Below are 18,324 nucleotides of genomic sequence, written 5' to 3' on the forward strand. Positions count from 1 at the left end.
GCAGATACGACCCCCTCCACCGCGTGAATAAAGCAGGAAAAGGCTTCTGATAAAGAGGAGAAATAGAAGAAAAAAAGGGACAAAAAAAAGGGAAGTTCTATAAATTTTGTTCCTCGAACTTATTCATAGGAGAACTGAATCTCCAGGGGCCACTTCATGCTATGTCAACTAGGTCTACCGCAGAGTCTACCCTAAGGTATGTGCGCAGGCGTGGCTTCGTATCCATGTTTGCAGAGTGGCGTACCCCGTTCTTCGAAACGCACCCGTGTGCCACTGAACCACCCGGCAAATATTTCAGTCTCATAAGTATAATATATACCTTCGGAGAGGTCGTCCTCCCAGACATCAGTCGCTGCCCGCAATATTTGACGCGTTGCTGAGGCAGCTTCCGCCACTGCAGACAGCTCTTGCAATCAGCCTTTGTAAACGGCGAGGATTCGTTTTCACCTACGCTCATTCTTGCTGACTTAGTGCAGTCCGCGCCCTCGTCACTTAAGCTGCAGAGATGGTGTGCTGCCAATGTTTGGCAATGCTGCTTGAATCTTTGGTACTGCATTAGTTCTCACTCAGGTTCCTGAGTTCCCCATTGCTTTCTTTTGCCTCCGACATCAATATCGCACGCCGCAGCCCTCTCGACGAGTGCTTTGGCTTTTTTAACGACAGGCACATCGATCATTTTCCCGTCAAGCGCCCATGCACCCTTACCCATCTTCGTCGCTTTCTCATCGGCAATCAGTATTCGCACAGCCCACTCAAGCTCCTCTTCGCCTGGAGCAAAGCATCTCTGCGCAATGTCGATTTGGCTTGGATGGATACATTGTTTGCCGTTGAAGCCGAGGCCCTTACCATTCAGACACTCCTCCTGCATCTTTCTCGTGCCATCATCACCTCTGAAGTCAGTACATACGAGGTCGATGGTAGAGCGTAGGTTGTGAGCCCGAGCTGCAGTCACAACGGCGGAGCGGGCATAGAGAAATTCTGTAAGAGATGGTGTGCGTGTAAGAGAAAGATCTTGTGCAAAGTCTTCAGCTGCGAAGATAAGGCCGGAGAGGAGAGGCGTCGCAGTACAAATCTGCTGGAGATCTACGATAGCGCGGGCGGATTCGATAAGAGCGAGGATGGTGACGGGTTTTAGAGCGCTACCATCCGCTGAATTGGCTGTACGATGTTGCTGGATGAAGTCTGCCGCCCAATGCAGGTCTGAGGCTGAGTTGACCTTAGGTATCACGAGCGTATCAAGCGACGGAGCTCCGCACTGCATGAAGTGAGCATACGAGATACGGTACGAAGATGGCATTGCTATACCACAGCAGCTAGATCCTCTTCTGCGAGACCGCTCCCGATAGCGTTGATGCGAACGGCACAGTCTTTCATATTGCCTCCCACAGGCTTTGCTAACAACCTTTGTAGATTCGCTCGCGCCTCGGGCTTCTTATCGATGGTCACTGAGTCCTCCAGGTCGAATGCGACGCAGTCAACGGCTAAGCTGCTGGACTTTGCAAGCATCTTGGGACTTGAGGCAGGCACTATACTTCTAAGTGAGCTTATGCTTGCTCGACAGTGCAAAGGACTCACCATAGAGCAGAGCTCGTCGCACAATATTCGATGAAGCAGACATGGCAAGGACAAAGTCGAGGCAAGATCTGCCTCTTGGGTAGTCTCTACATTTTGGAGCAGAAGAAACGAGGTAGCAAGAGTCTACTTCACTTGTGAAGCATTACTGCAATGGAAGAGATGTCGTTGACGCCAAGCGAAGGGCACTCACCCCAAATGGACGGGTGACCCACCGATTGGTGACCCATTTCTATTGAGCCCGTAGTTTTTGGCCGTTTTAGGGCCGCTGATATGCGTAAGGCGGTCTAGAACTATATTAGGACCTTCTCGAATCCTCACTGAAGTCGTACTCTCCTGTTGATTGTTCTCTTGTTTGTGTTGGAGTGTCTATCTATTCGCTTCGTTTTTGAGGCACGGATCAATGACAGGGAGGAGGTGGTAGTAGTGAGTCATCATGTTCGAAGCGAGAATCCTCATCGAAGGCGCCATAATGAGATGAATCCGGTCAATGTGCACACCATCTGTTGTCATACATATGTTCCTATTCTAGTCTCTGGAGCGTCTTTCCACATGATGGTACACGCTTGAAGATTGGCGGCTCATACCTTAGAAGTAGAGAATGGCACAGGATCTGTGGCTCTTCGGATATGGGTCGGTCAGACCAACTCAAACCACATTCTTGCTAAAGATCTACAGAAGCCTAATATGGAAACCTGCACCTCACTACGACCTTCGAGTTCCTGGCTATATCAAGGGTTATGTTCGTCGCTTCTGGCAAGCTAGGTAAGGAGTCTTCTCATTCTTCGTGCCTCCGCAACTTACGTAGCATGTGGATAGCGAGGATCATCGTGGGACTCCGGCTTCGCCAGGACGTGTAGTGACTCTTATCGAGCGCTCCTACTGGGAGACACTTGGTGAGCAAGTCACGACTTCGGAACCGCATAAAGTCTACGGCGCAGCGTATCGTATTCCAGCCGCTCATGTCGAGGAAGTCAAGAAGTATCTGGACATTCGGGAGATCAATGGGTACAGTATACAGTACACGACCTTTCATCCAAGTGGAAATCACTCAGTCCCAAGTGATGTTCCTGATCATAAACCTGCAGCAGCGCTCCATTTGCCATCTGACAAAGTTTCTCAGCCAATACAGAATTGTCTTGTGTACATTGGCCTTCCCAGCAACCCCCAATTTCTAGGGTTGCAGACCCCAGATGCAGTCGCGCAAGTCATTAGTCAGAGTATTGGGCCGAGTGGACGAAATGACGAGTATCTCTTCATGCTAGAAACAGCGCTTGATTCGCTCGATAGCGAGGCTGGAGATTCACATATAAGCGAACTAGCAAGGAAAGTGATGCAATTGACGAAAGTTAGCCAGGAGAAAGCTGCAGCGCATGAAATCGATAGAGTTGCTACTGGAAGAGGCGATGTACCCAGGGAAGAGACAGAGAAGTCGGTCGTAGCTGCAGCAATTGGAGATTGAGTAGGACAAGAAGAATGTCCAACAGCAACATATCATAGAAAGAAACATTGACAAGCGAAGAGAAATGGCCCTGGTCTTCGCTGACGTTGCTGAGACTGCTTTTATTGTCTTCGTTCAAGAGCTATTCTCACCATGAAACAGAGTTATATTTCGTGTCCAGGCATTAAAAGCGAACTAAGGGATCGCCCCGACTGTCTAAGACTTTCGATGTGCAAACCATCTTCTCTCTGTTGGTCGTAACTGATCAATCTCCGAGCCTCCCCAACGAGATTGTGCTTCCTCTGCTGCTTCGTTGTGACATAAGGGATTATTTTCGAGTGTAGACTGGTTGATACATCGATGATAGACTTGTCGAATTTGGCGATGATCGTCTACCATCCGCCGCCGCCGCCGCCCTCACGTCCACCTTGATCGTAGCCGCCGCCTCCGCCACGACCGCCGTATCCTCCCCCGCCGTAGGAGCCGCCGCCACCACTGTAGCCTAAGTGCCTTGTTAGATATGTGTGAAATGTGAAATAGAAGTTGGATCATTACCTCCGCGACCGCCTCCACGAACGCCGCCTCCATAGCTATCTCCACCTTCTGGACTTGTCAATCTGGGGGGCAAGAGAGGAAGGCAGGGCCGAGCTTACCGTATCCACCGCCACCGCCACGACCACCATAGCCGCCACCTCCTTGGTAGCCTCCGCCGCCTCCGCTGTATCCGCCGCCGCCGCCTCCACGACCTCCGTACCCGCCGCCGCCGCCGCCGCCAAAGCTGCCACCACCACCACCGCCGCCGCCTTTCTCGGAGGCTTTATCAACACGAATGCTACGCCCATCAAATCTAAATATGTCAACATCCGAGATTCAATTTGTGACCAGGGAAGAACGAACTCGGCGTTGTTCATTTGGGCAATGGCCGCATCAGCGTCCTGGTCAGAGCCATACTTGACGAAGCCGAAGCCACGGGATCTACCCGAATCGCGGTCTTTGATGACAATCTAAAGGCCCTGAGTGAATAGTCGGAGGAGTGGAAAACATTAATCGAACTGCTTCTTCGACGGCACCAAATTCTTCAAACTTTTCACGTAGAGCACGGTCGTCGGTGTGCCATGCAAGGCCACTAGTCTCATCAATCGAACCATTGCGCGATTTTTCAATCAATCTTGACGAACCCAACAAAGAGTTTCGACATCTCGTTACTGTACGTTCTTGGTTCGCTAACACACAACTCAATTCAAGTCCACGGTCGCCGTCATCACGGACCATTAATCATATGACACAGAACAGTCGGCTGAACAAGAGAACATCGGTGCAATACATGATCCACGGAGAAGAGCAGCAAGTGTTGGAACGAAGAGGATGAGAATCATGAGACGAACATTCCAAGTACCCTGAATTTTTCCAAGTGAGCCTCTGCAAGATAGATGCAGAGGTGTCGCTATACGTAGAGCGACAACAAGTCGACTCTTTCAATAGATTTGCGGACTGTTGTTGTTGATGATGTTGTGGACGTGAAGAGAAAATTTTTGCGACAAACAAAAGCAAAGGAAGCGTGCCCCACTTCCAAGTTTTTGTTGGTGGGGACTAAGGTTGCGTCTTCGACCCGCTAAGCCTATTCGGGGCTCCATCTCGATTCTAGGGTTCTAGGTCTTCAGCCCTATCAGATCTCGATTAGCCATCACGGCCATATCTGCATGTCAACAATGAACAGATATTAATAGCAGACGGAGCAATTGAACGTTGCCGACTAGCTCACATGGTAGCCCTTTCGCTAAACTCACACCGAGTGCTTTTTCGACTATGATTCCTGGGCAGTCTTAGGGTAAAGGACGAAAGTGAGACTGCCAGTCACCAAAATGATCACTCGAAATATCATTTTCAATTAATAGAAAACCATTCGCAATCTCTGTCCCTTCTTCATGCGAGCGCGCATCTTGCCCATGTTGACAATGCCTCTCTTCTCACGCCATTACCCACAATCGATGCCCTCCATCCTTCAACCCATTATCGCCAAACAACCACACCCATTAATCCTCAAGTCAACTCATCGCTCCGCATCCACCACCTCCCTCGAAGCTCACTCCATCCTCACCACCCTCCTCCAAACCCACAAATCCGCACCCCCAACAATCCGCACCCAGACCCTCGACCCAAACCAGCTCCAAAAACTCAACCTCACTCTCTCCCGTCCCTCCTCCCACATACTCCCAAATCCCTCTATCTTGATTCCCCCAGGCTACCACCAGATCTACTTCACCCCCGCCATATCCCCCCAGGATCTCGGTCCCGACGGCGCAGACATCTCTTACAACCCTCCACCCCCGTTCACTCGGAGGATGTGGGCTGGTGGGCACATTTCGTGGAATCAGGAGAATCTACTCAGGGTGGGAGAGAAGGTACGAGAGAGCACGCGGCTCATCTCAGCGGCAGCGAAGAGGGGACGGGGCGGGGAAGAAATGTTGGTTGTGGGTGTGGAGAAGGTGTTCGAGAATGCGGAGGGGTGGGGGTTGGTGGACAAACGGGACTGGATCTTCAGGCGGCCGTTGTCTGAAGAGCAGAAAGTTAGTGGGGTGAGCCAGGGTGTGGTGGGCCGGGGAGAGGAGGTGTCGTTGCCGGAAGCTGGGGAGGGGGTGAAGCAGAGGGATTTTCTCCAGACGCCGGTGTCGTTGTTCAGGTTTTCGGCGTTGACTTTTAACGCACATATGATACATTATTCGCGGGAGTGGTGTAGGGAGGTCGAGGGGCATAGGGACTGTGTCGTGCATGGACCTTTGAACTTGCTGCTCATGTTGGATTTGTGGAGAGATGGGAGAGCGCGAAGGGAGGATCATGTGATGGTACCCAAGAGCATTAAGTATAGAGCTACGGCTCCGTTTTATGTGGGTGAGAAATACAGGGGGCTGCTTGAACCGACAAGCGAGGGGAAGGCCAGCGTGAAGCTATGGGGGAGAGATGGGGACGGAGGAGTGAGAGTTGGTATGATTGGGGAGATTGTGGAATAAGGTCCAGGAAGCCTCCAGAGAGCTTGTTTTGTCACCAATTGTGATGTGGGCTTGTTGCGCAATGATTGAATTGGAAGGGCTTGAGATCTGCAACACTGCTCACAGATGGCAGGTGAACGAGCGGTCCTCATTTGAACTACCTAATAAAGGATGGGGCTATGTCAGGCTGTTTGGTGCCAAAGATGGAAGAACTGCAGAACATTGAGAAAAATTGACCTGTAAGCAACATACTTATTCTCGCAGATCCGAGGCCTGCTAACACAACAGAAGTACTTGTCATGAAGGAGACTTGCGCAGATAAGATTCAGCGGCGCCAACGCGAGCCAAAATGTAGCAGAGAAATCATGGACAATGGGACAAACAATGGATCAAAACAGGCTGCTATTAGACAACGAACCACTAGTCCTATATACACTTTGGCGCTGAAGATTATTCATAAATATGTCCTCTAGAGAGGCGGTAGACAACGGATTTGCTACTCTCATTCCACAGCAATCTCATGCTAGTTCAGCACCAAGTCATACGCCAGGGTGAAAGTTCCCATAAACCTTTAAATTCACCTATCTCCCCGAGCCGCTTCCAAAATAGCCATAATGGCCTTGTTGATATTGGTTGTGCTGATTGCCATTTGGGTAGAATTGTTGGGGAGCCTGTTGTTGTGGATAGGGGGAACGTTGTGGCGTCCCAACAAGTTGCCCTGCACTTGGTGGGGTCCATTGCTGCTGCTGGTAGAATTGCGGCTGTTGTTGATATTGCTGATACTGCTGCTGGGGCTGTGGTTGCTGTTGTTGAGGAGGAGTAGTCCAGCCATATTGCTGTTGCTGATTTGCATATGGCGGATACGTGCCTGGAGAGGGAGGGTAGCCACCAGGCATAGCATAATGCGGCTGCGGAGTTGCGAATTGCGGTGATGGAGTACCATAGGACATCTGTCTCTGTTGTGGAGGGTAGTATTGCCGCTGAGCAATTGCTTGCTGCACTGCTTGGCCGCTAAGACCCTCCTTGATATCCTTTTTCTCTTTCTCTCGAGCCTCTATGGCGCCGATGAGACCGCCGCCCTGAGAATTGGAGTCCTGGCCCTTACCCCCGGCCATGTTGATCAACGGTGAGCCTGTCAAGCGGGCAACGTGCTCTTGTTCTCGGGCAGACAAATGAGTTGGGTAGTCCCCAGATCCAGTCATAAGGTTTGAGGCTGTTCTTGAGTGAGGTCGAGATGGGATGTCATTGCCATAGGATGATTGTCGCTTCTGGAGTCTGGTCGGCTCCGCTGCCGCATTGATCAAATTAGAAGCCGCTCGAGAATGGGGACGCGGCGCCATTTCCGGACCGTATGAGGATTGCCGTTTCTGCAACTTGTTCCGAGCTTTCGTTTGATTCTGCACTTCCCCTGATGACTGCCTTGAGGCAATAGGGGGAGTCGGTGAAGCTGATGTTTGGCGTCCATGTGCGTAAACAGGCGTGGTGATACGGCCAGCGGCCGCCCTCTGCTGCACGAACTGCTCGGGCGTGATTGACGTCCTAGAACCAGGACTACCCCCGATCTGTGCTCCGGGCTGCCACACCATACTTCTCCTATTGTCATTTGTAGGAGACGGGCCGCGTAATTGTGGCTCAGGAGTTACGAGATTTCGGGTCGGAGGCTTTTCATGAGTACGAGTATTTGGGCCTGGATAATACTCATTGGAAGATTGTTCATTTCCGGAACTTTCAATTATTGGGCTGGGGGTAAGCGTCAGTCTATCCTGAGACTTAGATCTTTCATGTGAAGGCTGTGTGAGCGTTCCACTCGTATCCGGTCGGCTGTCCACATCAGGCTTATACAATTGTGTGGGTCCAAAGTCAACGGTTGGAATGACGGAGGTGACCTGCGACTCTGAGCTAGTTCCTGGTCGGTACTGGGCATCACCAATCTGAACTGGTATCGGCGCTTCGGGCTCTGCAGTACCGACTGTCTTTAAGACCCCTCTTCGAGGACGCTCTACAGAGCGTTGCGACCTCTTCGTCTCGGTCGACTTGCGCGTACTCGCATAATCAGGAGATACTGTCGAAGCATTGTCATATATACTACTCTCGTCATCCTGTCTCCCCACTTGAGATTCGCTGTTCAAGGAGCCCAAGTGCTGCTGAGCCAGTACTTGAGCCAAAGCGTCTTCGTCGATATAACGGTCATGCAAGCTATCTAAACTTGGCCTTGATCCTGGAAGTGGTGGCTCTGGCTCAGCCCCATCACGGGTGGGGGATCGTTGCTTTGGGGGTGAACGAGATGCTGATGATGTTCTAGTCGAGGGGACAGGCTTCCTCTTGATGCTGTAGCTCGAGGTCGATCGAGCAGTTGACGGTCGCTGCGTGTCAGCTGGTATAGGTGGCAGCTTTTGAAGGGTATTTGGCTGAGTCTGATAGGTATTTTGGCTATTTAGAGTTTTCTGTATTGAGGAGTCCCTTGGAGGTGGAGAAGGTATTACTGATTGTGACAAAGGAGATGGCTGGCGGGAAAGTGAATCGACGGGTGTGAGCAGGTCGTAGGAGTTCATTAAGGGCTTGTCTTTGTAATATGGCGGCGAGAGGACGTCAACTTGACTTGACGAGGCGGAAGCACTGCGCGAAGCTGTAGTACTTGAGGAAATATATCCAGGGTTCACTGGTACCATGCCTTGAGCAGAAGGTGAACGGTCAGCAGTGTAACCGGGCTTGCTGGCGGTATGGTGATTTACCCCGCGCTGTCCTTGATCCTCCGACAACTTCACACTTTTCTGCGAGCCGCTATTACTTCGCCAAGCGGCAGCTGCACCTGCAGCAGCAGCCGTCCCTCCAACCGTTGAGTTCTTCCCAGCCTCTGCGAGTTGCTGCAAAGTGGTCACAGAAAGCCTGCTATTGGCACGACGAAGATCTGGCGAGATGCCAGGCCTCTTTTGCGGTTTTGCACCTGGTTCATGGGAGAAAGCGGGCGGAGGGGCGACTTGAGTGGGCGGAGCTGATGGCTGTAGGTCTTGATTAAGATCTCGCGAGCTGTTAGTCCCAGGAATGCCATATCTTCGATCACTACTTTCAGAGCTGCTCCGGTCATTAGTACCCTCAAGCTCTTGCTCGTAGCGCTGTTGCATCTGAGCTTTCTGAGCAGCGATGCCCAATGGCACTCCGTGTGCGGGTGGCGCCGGAGGTGGTTGTTCATGCGCCCGGGATGGCATTGGTGGAGCTTGTTCGTATGACGGTCTGCCAGATCTTTGTCCCTCATAAGATGGTCTTGACTGTTCATAAGAAAGCCTAGATGGAGTATAGCTCTGATCATCCCGTTGCCGCTGAGATCGGCGATAGCGCGGCTCCGAAGCAGGATATTCTTGAGAAAAGGATCGTTGATGTTGCGGCTGTGGTCGTCGAGGAGTGAGAGGCTGAGGCGGTTCAAATGGTTCTCCATTCGGCGGTGCTGAATTAGTGTGAGGTGGTGGCATTGGGGGAACATCATCCCTGAGGGAAGGTGTGGATTTGATAGAGGCGCCGTCTTCATATCGGATGGCTATTCCTCTCGAAGGTGGCAAGCTATTTCTGTAGTCTCTATAGCTACTAGCTCGACTTCTTGGCCTTCCGTTGGTGGTCATCCTAGTCATGCGAGCAGACGTCAGGTCTTTCATCTTCTTGCGCCATTCCTTCTCCGCCCAGGCCTGACTTCCCTTCTCATGTATGAGACTAGCCACGTCCAATATCTCAAGATATCCATAGCGTCTCTCTTGTGGCAATGCGAACATCAGACTCCGAGGGTCGAGTGTGTCCGCTATCAGTCGGTTAGGGCGACCGTACAACGCAAAGATGTCGTAGGTAGGAAAGAGAAAGCGAAGCATCATCTCAAAGCCGCTAACGGCAGGGTGCACTTCGGGCATGACGAATATAAACCCCTCGGTCGTTATATCTGGAGTAGAATGGATTGTAATTATTCCTTCAACTTTGATGAGGGTTGATTGGTCGATGAGGGGCTTCGACTGAGGGTATATGGCATATGCTGAGTATGCTTCATTGATAGTCGCGATCGGCGTAGCTTTCTTTGTTTTCTTCGTGTCATAGAACTTGATGGTCCCTTTCAGTGGCTGGGAGCGCTCATATGCGGATTTCTTGAGACGTTTCTGTTGCTTTGATACCTCCTTCTCATCAGGTGGCGATATAACACACCAGCAGCGTCTCCATGGTGTGCCAGCTCCAAAGCGCACCCGTGTCCAGTCCTCATTCTTGAACTTGGTTTTCTCCATGATCACTTTGATATTGTTGAGCAGCTTACCCTTCCCGGCTATCAACGATCCGGTATATGCTTCTTGTAGAGTCGCATTCTCGTACATAGCAAGCCGAATAGCAGCAGTCCATTGCGTGAGGGAATGCAAAGAATTGAAATGGAAAAGGTACCTGTTCTTTCCAGCCGTAGATATACTTAGCACGTTTTGGAGAGGCTGGACGTCGGAAGACCTGGTGGGCAGTGTTTCAATCTGCGTCACAAGTCAGCGAATGCCTAAATGAAAAGGTTGCAATGAGCTTGCCATTCGTATTGATGCGTCCGACAGATTGATGAATGTCGGTGCTACCTCGCCATCCTGGCCGGCAGCATCCAATGCGGAAGCGTCCCAGAGCGAAAGAACAGTCCCGACCAATTGAGCAAATGATTCAGTCCAAGATCGATCAGCATGCGGACGGCCATCTGTACGTGTCAGTAATGGGGTTTCATCCGTTTAATCTGACCTTACGTGTGTCAAGATCATTCAATTTCAAGAAGTAGCCTTCTTGATACAGTTTGTTGGCATGGCTATTCAGGAAGGTGAAGATTGGCTGAAGCTCCGGGACTGTGTCTTGGCCAACTTCCATCAACGGAGGCTGATATGTTTGGACCATTGACATGGGCCTCGATGAGGCACGCTCTGTTCTGGTCCTGGGAGGCGGAGAGTCTCTCGATGGAGCTGCAGTATGCTGTGGAGAGGATGTATGGGTGACATCCTGCTGCTCTTGCTTCAATTGAGAACCTTTCTCTTGCGGACCCGAGAAAGTGGTAGATTGAGGTGATTTGGGTGCTCCAAAGGCTGACATAAACGAGAGGACTATGCAAGGAGATTTAGCTAGCTTTCACGGCACGGTATGTATCGGTGGATTGACTCACCCCTATTGCGCGGCATGGCGATAGATGGAGATGTTGATGAACGTGTAAGAGCTTTCTAACTCTCTAGCCCCAAATATACCAATCAGTCTGCAATGACGGTGAGGCGGGCTGAGCCGGATGTCGGCGTCTTAAGAAACAAGTGGGCCTTCCTCGTGTTCGGACATCGGGTGAGAGTGTACAAAGCGAATGAAGATATACAACGAAAGAGAGGAAACGAGCGACGTGGTAGCGTGGAGGCTGTGGACGTAGCAAAATCGCTCTCTAGCACGATCAAGCAGATGAAGAAGCTGTGACGGATAGCGCCTTCCCAGCACTCAATTCTGGGCAGCTGGGAAAATTATGATTTGTATATTTTTTGGATCTAGTCTCGATTCGGGGCCCCGCCTGCTCAGAGATTGGTGGACATTCGTCCCGGGGCGACACTTAGCGGACCACCAGCGTTTGTTTCAACTTGGCTGCAAAACGTGGGCAATGACGACGGCTATTCATGATTGTGGTTCTTGACACTAGAAGCGATTGCTAATTGAGGACTCTGATTGTGGCCTTTTGAATTATGAGAATGCTCATGTGGACGGAATCAAGACCTTCCGCTTACGTCCATAGGTAAGGTAAGTAACTTAGGTAAGGTATCTCACGTCCGGATCTCCTTCGCCTAAACCGAGACGGAAGGCTTGGCTAATGTCATGCATCGATTGGGATGCTTAAGGTAAGGTTTCCGGGGCCGCGAGTCCATGATTACGCATTAGGCTTCGTGTACAAGTGGCAATCCTCATAGCTACATCAGCTTGAAGCACGACTACGTTAGATCAGAGTCTTCGTAGTACATCATGGCCGAGGCAAGAGGTGAGCAGATGCGCCAGACCGCCTACACTTTCTGTCAAACCTTTGCTGCAGGTGTGTCTGGGCGAGACTGCTTAGACAAGTTCTTCATCCAACAGCCAAGGATCAAAGAACACGGCCCGTTCTGGGCGACTGACAGACTACCGTTCTTGGCCCATGTATTCAGCGGTCGTCGCGTCGGGAATGATGGGGACGGAAAGACTTGTGACGATTACTATGACCTGCTGATGTCTGTCCTCGCTGTCGAGCCAGACTCACTCTTGATCCCGCCCAAGGAATCTTTTGCAGTAGATGCTGAGCTTGGGATCGTTACGGTCAAGCTCCATGCCAAGTTTAGAAGCATCAAGACTGGCAAAGCGTGGGAAGAGGACTTTGTCTATGTGCTGAGCGACTTTGATGACGATGGAAAATACATTGGATTTCAGCAGCTGTGGGCCGATCCTCTCAGCGCGTGGGTTGCTGTGGGCGAATAACCAAAAGTGTCGTCGTCAGTGTCAGACGAGGTTGTTTCGCGGTCCCTCAGTAGACAACGTCATTTGGTTCTGCGGGCACTAATTTCTTCACTTGCAGAATCATTCTCCTTGAATCATGACACAATGGACAGAACTGGAATGCCTCAATCATCAAAGGCGCAGAGTAGACCTATCAGGCGAGTTATAGGAGCTCGTATCCTCGCATCTAAGTACGACCCCTCCAAATTGTTTGACATTGCGATTGGCGATCGCCACATTGTCGATGTCTCTTTTCATGATCCCAAAAGTGTCCCCTCAACATTACCAATTGACATACTTGATGCAAGAGGGTGTCTCATTACGCCGAGCCTCTGCCATCCCCATGTTCACCTCGATAAAGCGTTCTTGATGAGCGATCCCAAGTTTGCAGATTTAAAGCTCGAAAGAGGAGACTTTGCTGAGGCGATGGAATTGGGACGGAAAGCTAAAGAAAGATTTTCCCATGAAGATTTGACAAGAAGGGGAAGATGGTCAGTCATTCCTACTAAGCGTCTTGACATACAGATCCCCCTTAGGATCTTTGCGACTAAAATCCGTTGTACAGGCTTGTCGCGGAAAGTGTCTCTTCCGGAGTCACTTATATGCGTGCGTTTGCCGAAGTCGATGAATCTGTCGGATTCAAGTGTTTGGAGGCCGCTATAGAGCTTAAGGCTGAATTTGCTCAATATTGTGAGATCCAAATATGTCTCTTTGCGCAAGAGCCGGTTATGTCAGGGCCTCGCGGACGTCAAAACCTCGAACTGTTCCTTAAAGCTATGGAATACCCGGAGGTCGAGGTGATAGGTACAACACCGTATGTGGAGGAGGAATCGTTCATTCACACGAATATCAAATATGCAATAAATTTGGGCAAGGCATTCAAGAAACATGTGGACTTGCATCTTGACTACAATCTCGACCAGGCGCAAGCGCCACGGATTGGAGATGTCATCAGGGAGATCCGATTCTCAAGTTGGAGACCAGTGGACGAGTGCGTTGTTGCAGGCCACTGCACGCGATACTCCTTATTTTCTCAAGAGCAGTGGGAAAACCTAGCAAGGAGCATTAGGAATAATGAACTCCCAATCTCCTTCATAGGCCTCCCAACCTCCGACCTTTTCATCCAAGGTAGACCTCCCGATGCATCTGGCGGTGGTGAGCGGGCCCGTGCAACGCTCCAGATACCACAAATGATACAACAATACGGTTTGGAGGGCGCGATCAGCATCAACAACGTGGGTAACGCGTTTACACCACACGGATCATGCGATCCTCTTCAGCTAGCAAGCTGGGGCATAGGTCTATATCAAGCCGGCACGACGACAGATATTGAGTGCTTGTTTGAATGTGTTAGTTCCAGAGCTAAGAAGGCAATCGGCATCAAGGGTAGCGGAGGAATTGAGGTTGGCGCCAAAGCTGATATGGTCATTTATGGAAGTCCGAATGGTAATGACAGGGTACCTCTCTCGAGACAAAGACCGCGGCTGGGACTCCAGGACCTTGTGTGTGATCCGCCAAATATCAGAGACCGGAGGGTGATTTTCAATGGATGCTTAGTTGAATTATAGGTGCTCAGTTGCAATGTTATCTGCTTCGGAGATACATTTTGCGAGAGGAACAGAATGTCTCACAAAAGTCACAATGATGTGACCTGAGCGAATGTTATCGGAAGCGGTAGAAGATTTGGCAAAGAAAATTTAGATCATCAGGTCTTATATACTATTGCGACTAAACCAAAACACACAGAATTTATCACTTGACCGACAGAAAAATCAAATAGGTTGCGTTTTACAATCCGAGGCCATGGAAATATTGAGTTCAGAAAGCTTTAGACCTCGTACCAAGTCTACAAATTTGCCTTTTGGAAAATAGACTAGCGATATGCGTCACTACTGAGCATGAGGCAAAATTGGAGCTGTCAATCACAGCGGTGACTATTGCCCAACTGATAGCTATCAAATTCTTCTCACCGAAAAGGTTCTGAAATGAACTTGGAGTATATGCAGGAATACCACGTTAAAACCTGGTCACGATACGCATAATGAGTCTTTAAGAAGAATGTTCAATCTCGAGGGAAAGCTTCATTGAGTGACCAATGCCAAACAGGTATAGAACAATGTGCCGACTATCAGATCTGTCTGAAGCAGAATTGGTGGCAAAGAACCAACATGAGCTTTGTTCGTGGATTCGAATAATGGTCACGTCGTAGGACTCGCCGCTTCTTACAGACGCTCCAACCTACTGTAAATACTTTGCAAAGAATTTGCTCAACTGATCGTACCTGCGAACTCATCAGTAATCAATCTCGTCTCACCGACAAGATCATCGATTTACCCCCTCTCGAACCCCTCCACAGCATCCTCCGGGTCCTGGAAAGCCCTCGCCCCCATCCAACCATGAGACATCCTCTCATATTTCTCGGATGAAGCGTCCATCTTTGCCTCAAGAGCTTTACTATACGCTTCTATGAGTTCGGGCTCACCATCTTGCTTCGAGAAGAGCGCAAGATGCGGGATAGTAAGCTTCTCGGCGTCTTCGACGACCACCATACTGTAAATGTATCTGTCAGTTGAGAGTAAGGGGGATCGAAAGTGGCAGACTCACCCAGGATGCGCCTGCGCACTCGCCGCGAATGGAGTGTTGGCTTGACTGGACGCGACAGCGACTTTTCCACCTAGTCCCGAATTTTCACGTCAGCTCTGCACCACCTCTCCCGAGATCATAACCACAGGGAAATCTTTCATCCCTTAGCATACTCACCCCAGCAAAGTCCGTAAATACCAATCTTCCTCACACTCCCATACTGTGGTTCAGACTTCACAGCCTCTACAATTTCCCTCACCTTCTCAACTGCCATCCCCACATTAGCTTTTCCTGCTAACAACTCACGAACTTTCTTCATCTGCTCATCAGCAGGCAGACCAAGTGGTACAGCTTCGCTTCCGAAGAAATCGGGCATCAGGACGACGGAGCCGGTTTGGGAAGCTAAGCGGTCGGCGCCTTGAAACGTCTTTGATTTCGCGTTGAAGCCGAAGATGTCGTGGATGGCTATGATGGCACTCGTTGGGGAGTTGGAATAGGAGGGTTTTGCTGTGTCTGTGGGCGATGTTAAGGGGAGAATTGGGAAATTGAGAATTTAGGAAAGCGGAAGGGACGGTGAGGCATACAAGTGTTCAGACCTGTGACGGTGGTGTATGTTCCAGTTGGGGCATACTCATGGGGAACAGCTGGGGTGCAAGCGCAATGGGAGTTGAAGTCGCTCATTTTGATAGATTGAGATATTCAAAGAAAGAACCGTAGAAGCATCAGAAGATAATTCCGATATCGTTGGCAAGGCAATGAGGGGGAGGCAGGGAGGTGCCGCTAATGGAACATTGCAGCTGGAGATATAGCCAAGAGCTTCGGACACCGCAACACTGTCCTATGATGATCTCAAGGACTTAGACCAACGCCGTGGAGATAAAGTAAGGCTGCGTTAGATGCGTGACCTGCATTAGCGCTATGATCTTTCTCTGTGAAGAGCTTACCCGCAGGAACGGAAATGATTAGGAAGCCTCGAGGATTGGTTTTGATTGGACAATGACAATGATGACTTTCATTCACCGCTGATCTATGATTGAGCAACTCACCCAATCATTCTGTATAGATTTCCGCCGCGCGGTATCGTAAGCTATTGATCATGCCTTGGCGTCGGCGTTTCTGACCGGTTCAGGTGCCTTGTCGTCCGCTGCAATACCCTCCTCTAGTCTCCTCGTGCGTGTCATTCCAACATGCGAATCGTCAGTCCTTCTTTCCACAGGCATCTCTCCATGCTGCGAGATCGATTGCGCTAGCTTCTCCTTCTTAGCAAGTCGCATGCGCGGGCCGTATTTCAAGAGCACAAGTAGCATAGGGCTCAATGCAATCCAAGTGAATGCGGCGAAGGTGTAAGCCCAACCAACGTTCCAAGCATCGATCATTGGCACTATCGCAGCTGTAGCTCCAGCCCCAATAAGACACCTGAAGATATTGTTTGCCGCAGTAGCAGCAGCAGCGTTGCCAGGACTAAGGTCAACAATGAGGATGATCATGATCTGAAAACCAGCCATGATCCCATAACCGGTGAAGAATAGGACAACAAGCGGTCCAGCAAGACTAGTCTCAAAATCTAAAACCCAACCATATGTGATTAAGCCAGCACAGCAGAAGTAAAGGAGCGGTAGTGCCACTACTAGCCTCGCCCTCTCAATGGGAAAGTGTGTCAAGTCTTGATGTCGGTTCTTCATGACAGGAAAGCCTGCTCTTTTAGCATGCCTTCGCCATGAAAAGTCGATCATTTTGCCCGTTGTAAATGCCGAAATTATGCTTCCCGCACCGAATGGTAGGAAGCAGAGCCCGATCTGGATCTCATCAAAGCCATAAATCTTTTTGAATTGACTCGGTAAAGCAGTATTGACGGCGTACAAACAGGCCACTACCAGACCGCTGCTAAAAAGGATTAAGGCTGACTCCTTGTCTGCTACGATCTTGAACGTGGACAGCGGATTGGGAATAGAAAGTTTGTAGTTTCTCCTGACTTCTTCCGATTGCTGCGTGTCAATTTCAATACCAGCTTTTTTTCTCGATCTTTCCTTAATGACGTTTGTCAAGCACATGTTCAGTTTTGGTGGCGGCACAGATCCATCACCAACCACTTTTCGGCATGTCTCTGGGAAGAAGAGCACAAATGGCACAAGGAACGCTCCTGTCAGTATGATCAGAAAATAGAAGATCCAAGGCCATCCTCCGTACTGTGCGAGTAAGCCACCAAGGATGGGGCCCAAAATGGGCCCAGCAATTGAGGTAGCTGAAGTCCAGCCAACATACTTCCCTCGCTCAGCACTCGTAACGATATCGGCCACGACCCCCTGAGCTAGTGCTACTGTCCCGCTGCTACCGGCACTTTGAAGACAGCGAAGGACTAAAAGCGCGGCATAGTTCCTTTGAATGGCAAGACCGATGTTGGCAGCCAGGTACAACGTAAAGCAGATCATGTAAGCCGGTCTTCTACCTGCAGTATCGGAGAAGCCGGCTATGAGCGCTGGTGCGAGCCCTTGCAAGATCTTGCAAGTATCAGCACAATCAATTGAATTACAGTATAGAAATTCCTCACCAGAAAGGTGGTCACCGTCAGGTTTATTTGAGCATCACTGACATGCAAGTCAGAAGCAAGCTGGTTGAGTGCCGGCAGATATATCGTTGTCGACACTGGACAGCAATCAATATGTCTACCTACAGTCAAAACGTCAACGTGGAGAAAGCTCACTGGGGGAGAATATAGCGCTGAGCGAGGCGGCCAATACTATGAACTTCCTCTCCCAAGGCGTGAAGATAGTATATGGGATCTCATCTTCAAAGCGAGCTTCGGATCGAGGAGAGTCTGAGGAATCAGGAGTCGTCCCGCCGGTTGTGTTGACGTTTTTTTCCACGGTGGCCGGAGGCTCTACATTTGTCGACATTTTGAGAGGACCAAGTAGATAGAGGCAGGGAGGCGTCGAATTTGTTGGAGTGATAAGAACACAAAGCCATGCCCAGCATATTCTCTACTCGTGGAAGAGCAGTCGACTCCCCTGCCTAAAGAAGCCCATCTTGTCCCAACGCATCGCCGCGACAGCCGTATCTCTGATGAAAAGTGACGAATGCAGTCCGCCGCGGTGTTGAAGCTACTTCGCGCTAATGCAGCCTATCTGCTAGCGCCGGAATTAGGCCTGGACTTTTGTGACTGCATATTCCCATATGCCTTCTGCATTACTGGCGGTCTTTGGTACCCCTTTCGGACTTGGTCCGTTTCTTGGAGATGTAAAATGTCGATCGCCATCTGGCTTG

The 18,324-nt window shown here is 50.3% G+C and overlaps 9 protein-coding genes across 9 annotated transcripts; 4 read left to right on the forward strand and 5 right to left on the reverse strand.

Annotated features, from left to right (window-relative positions):
- Nucleotides 1-562: 562 nt before the first annotated feature.
- Nucleotides 563-1,618, reverse strand: KY384_008494 (uncharacterized protein; the record flags this gene model as incomplete). The annotated part of the gene is made up of 3 exons (XM_044816983.1): nucleotides 563-1,255; nucleotides 1,306-1,526; nucleotides 1,576-1,618. The coding sequence occupies 3 exons, from the start codon at nucleotides 1,616-1,618 to the stop codon at nucleotides 563-565; spliced, it is 957 nt and encodes a 318-aa protein (XP_044666348.1).
- A 555-nt stretch (nucleotides 1,619-2,173) lies between these two features.
- KY384_008495 (uncharacterized protein) lies at nucleotides 2,174-3,034 on the forward strand (the record flags this gene model as incomplete). Its single annotated transcript, XM_044816984.1, has 2 exons — nucleotides 2,174-2,337; nucleotides 2,392-3,034. The coding sequence occupies 2 exons, from the start codon at nucleotides 2,174-2,176 to the stop codon at nucleotides 3,032-3,034; spliced, it is 807 nt and encodes a 268-aa protein (XP_044666349.1).
- A 371-nt stretch (nucleotides 3,035-3,405) lies between these two features.
- KY384_008496 (uncharacterized protein) lies at nucleotides 3,406-4,161 on the reverse strand (the record flags this gene model as incomplete). The annotated part of the gene is made up of 4 exons (XM_044816985.1): nucleotides 3,406-3,515; nucleotides 3,667-3,845; nucleotides 3,911-4,017; nucleotides 4,084-4,161. 4 exons carry the CDS (start codon nucleotides 4,159-4,161, stop codon nucleotides 3,406-3,408), a joined length of 474 nt encoding a protein of 157 aa, XP_044666350.1.
- Nucleotides 4,162-5,001: 840 nt separating this feature from the next.
- KY384_008497 (uncharacterized protein) lies at nucleotides 5,002-6,021 on the forward strand (the record flags this gene model as incomplete). Its single annotated transcript, XM_044816986.1, has 1 exon — nucleotides 5,002-6,021. The coding sequence occupies one exon, from the start codon at nucleotides 5,002-5,004 to the stop codon at nucleotides 6,019-6,021; it is 1,020 nt and encodes a 339-aa protein (XP_044666351.1).
- Nucleotides 6,022-6,581: 560 nt separating this feature from the next.
- On the reverse strand, nucleotides 6,582-11,165 carry KY384_008498 (uncharacterized protein; the record flags this gene model as incomplete). Its single annotated transcript, XM_044816987.1, has 3 exons — nucleotides 6,582-10,487; nucleotides 10,738-11,090; nucleotides 11,150-11,165. The coding sequence occupies 3 exons, from the start codon at nucleotides 11,163-11,165 to the stop codon at nucleotides 6,582-6,584; spliced, it is 4,275 nt and encodes a 1,424-aa protein (XP_044666352.1).
- Nucleotides 11,166-11,976: 811 nt separating this feature from the next.
- On the forward strand, nucleotides 11,977-12,462 carry KY384_008499 (uncharacterized protein; the record flags this gene model as incomplete). The annotated part of the gene is made up of 1 exon (XM_044816988.1): nucleotides 11,977-12,462. One exon carries the CDS (start codon nucleotides 11,977-11,979, stop codon nucleotides 12,460-12,462), a length of 486 nt encoding a protein of 161 aa, XP_044666353.1.
- A 123-nt stretch (nucleotides 12,463-12,585) lies between these two features.
- Nucleotides 12,586-14,048, forward strand: KY384_008500 (uncharacterized protein; the record flags this gene model as incomplete). The annotated part of the gene is made up of 2 exons (XM_044816989.1): nucleotides 12,586-12,971; nucleotides 13,046-14,048. 2 exons carry the CDS (start codon nucleotides 12,586-12,588, stop codon nucleotides 14,046-14,048), a joined length of 1,389 nt encoding a protein of 462 aa, XP_044666354.1.
- A 762-nt stretch (nucleotides 14,049-14,810) lies between these two features.
- Nucleotides 14,811-15,744, reverse strand: KY384_008501 (uncharacterized protein; the record flags this gene model as incomplete). The annotated part of the gene is made up of 4 exons (XM_044816990.1): nucleotides 14,811-15,030; nucleotides 15,085-15,154; nucleotides 15,241-15,576; nucleotides 15,648-15,744. 4 exons carry the CDS (start codon nucleotides 15,742-15,744, stop codon nucleotides 14,811-14,813), a joined length of 723 nt encoding a protein of 240 aa, XP_044666355.1.
- Nucleotides 15,745-16,157: 413 nt separating this feature from the next.
- Nucleotides 16,158-17,957, reverse strand: KY384_008502 (uncharacterized protein; the record flags this gene model as incomplete). The annotated part of the gene is made up of 3 exons (XM_044816991.1): nucleotides 16,158-17,561; nucleotides 17,612-17,706; nucleotides 17,765-17,957. The coding sequence occupies 3 exons, from the start codon at nucleotides 17,955-17,957 to the stop codon at nucleotides 16,158-16,160; spliced, it is 1,692 nt and encodes a 563-aa protein (XP_044666356.1).
- Between the last annotated feature and the right edge of the window lie 367 nt (nucleotides 17,958-18,324).

This window comes from Bacidia gigantensis, assembly GCF_019456465.1.
Source record: "Bacidia gigantensis strain McMullin 20006 chromosome Unknown contig_295, whole genome shotgun sequence".
Taxonomy (NCBI): Eukaryota; Fungi; Ascomycota; class Lecanoromycetes; order Lecanorales; family Ramalinaceae; genus Bacidia; species Bacidia gigantensis.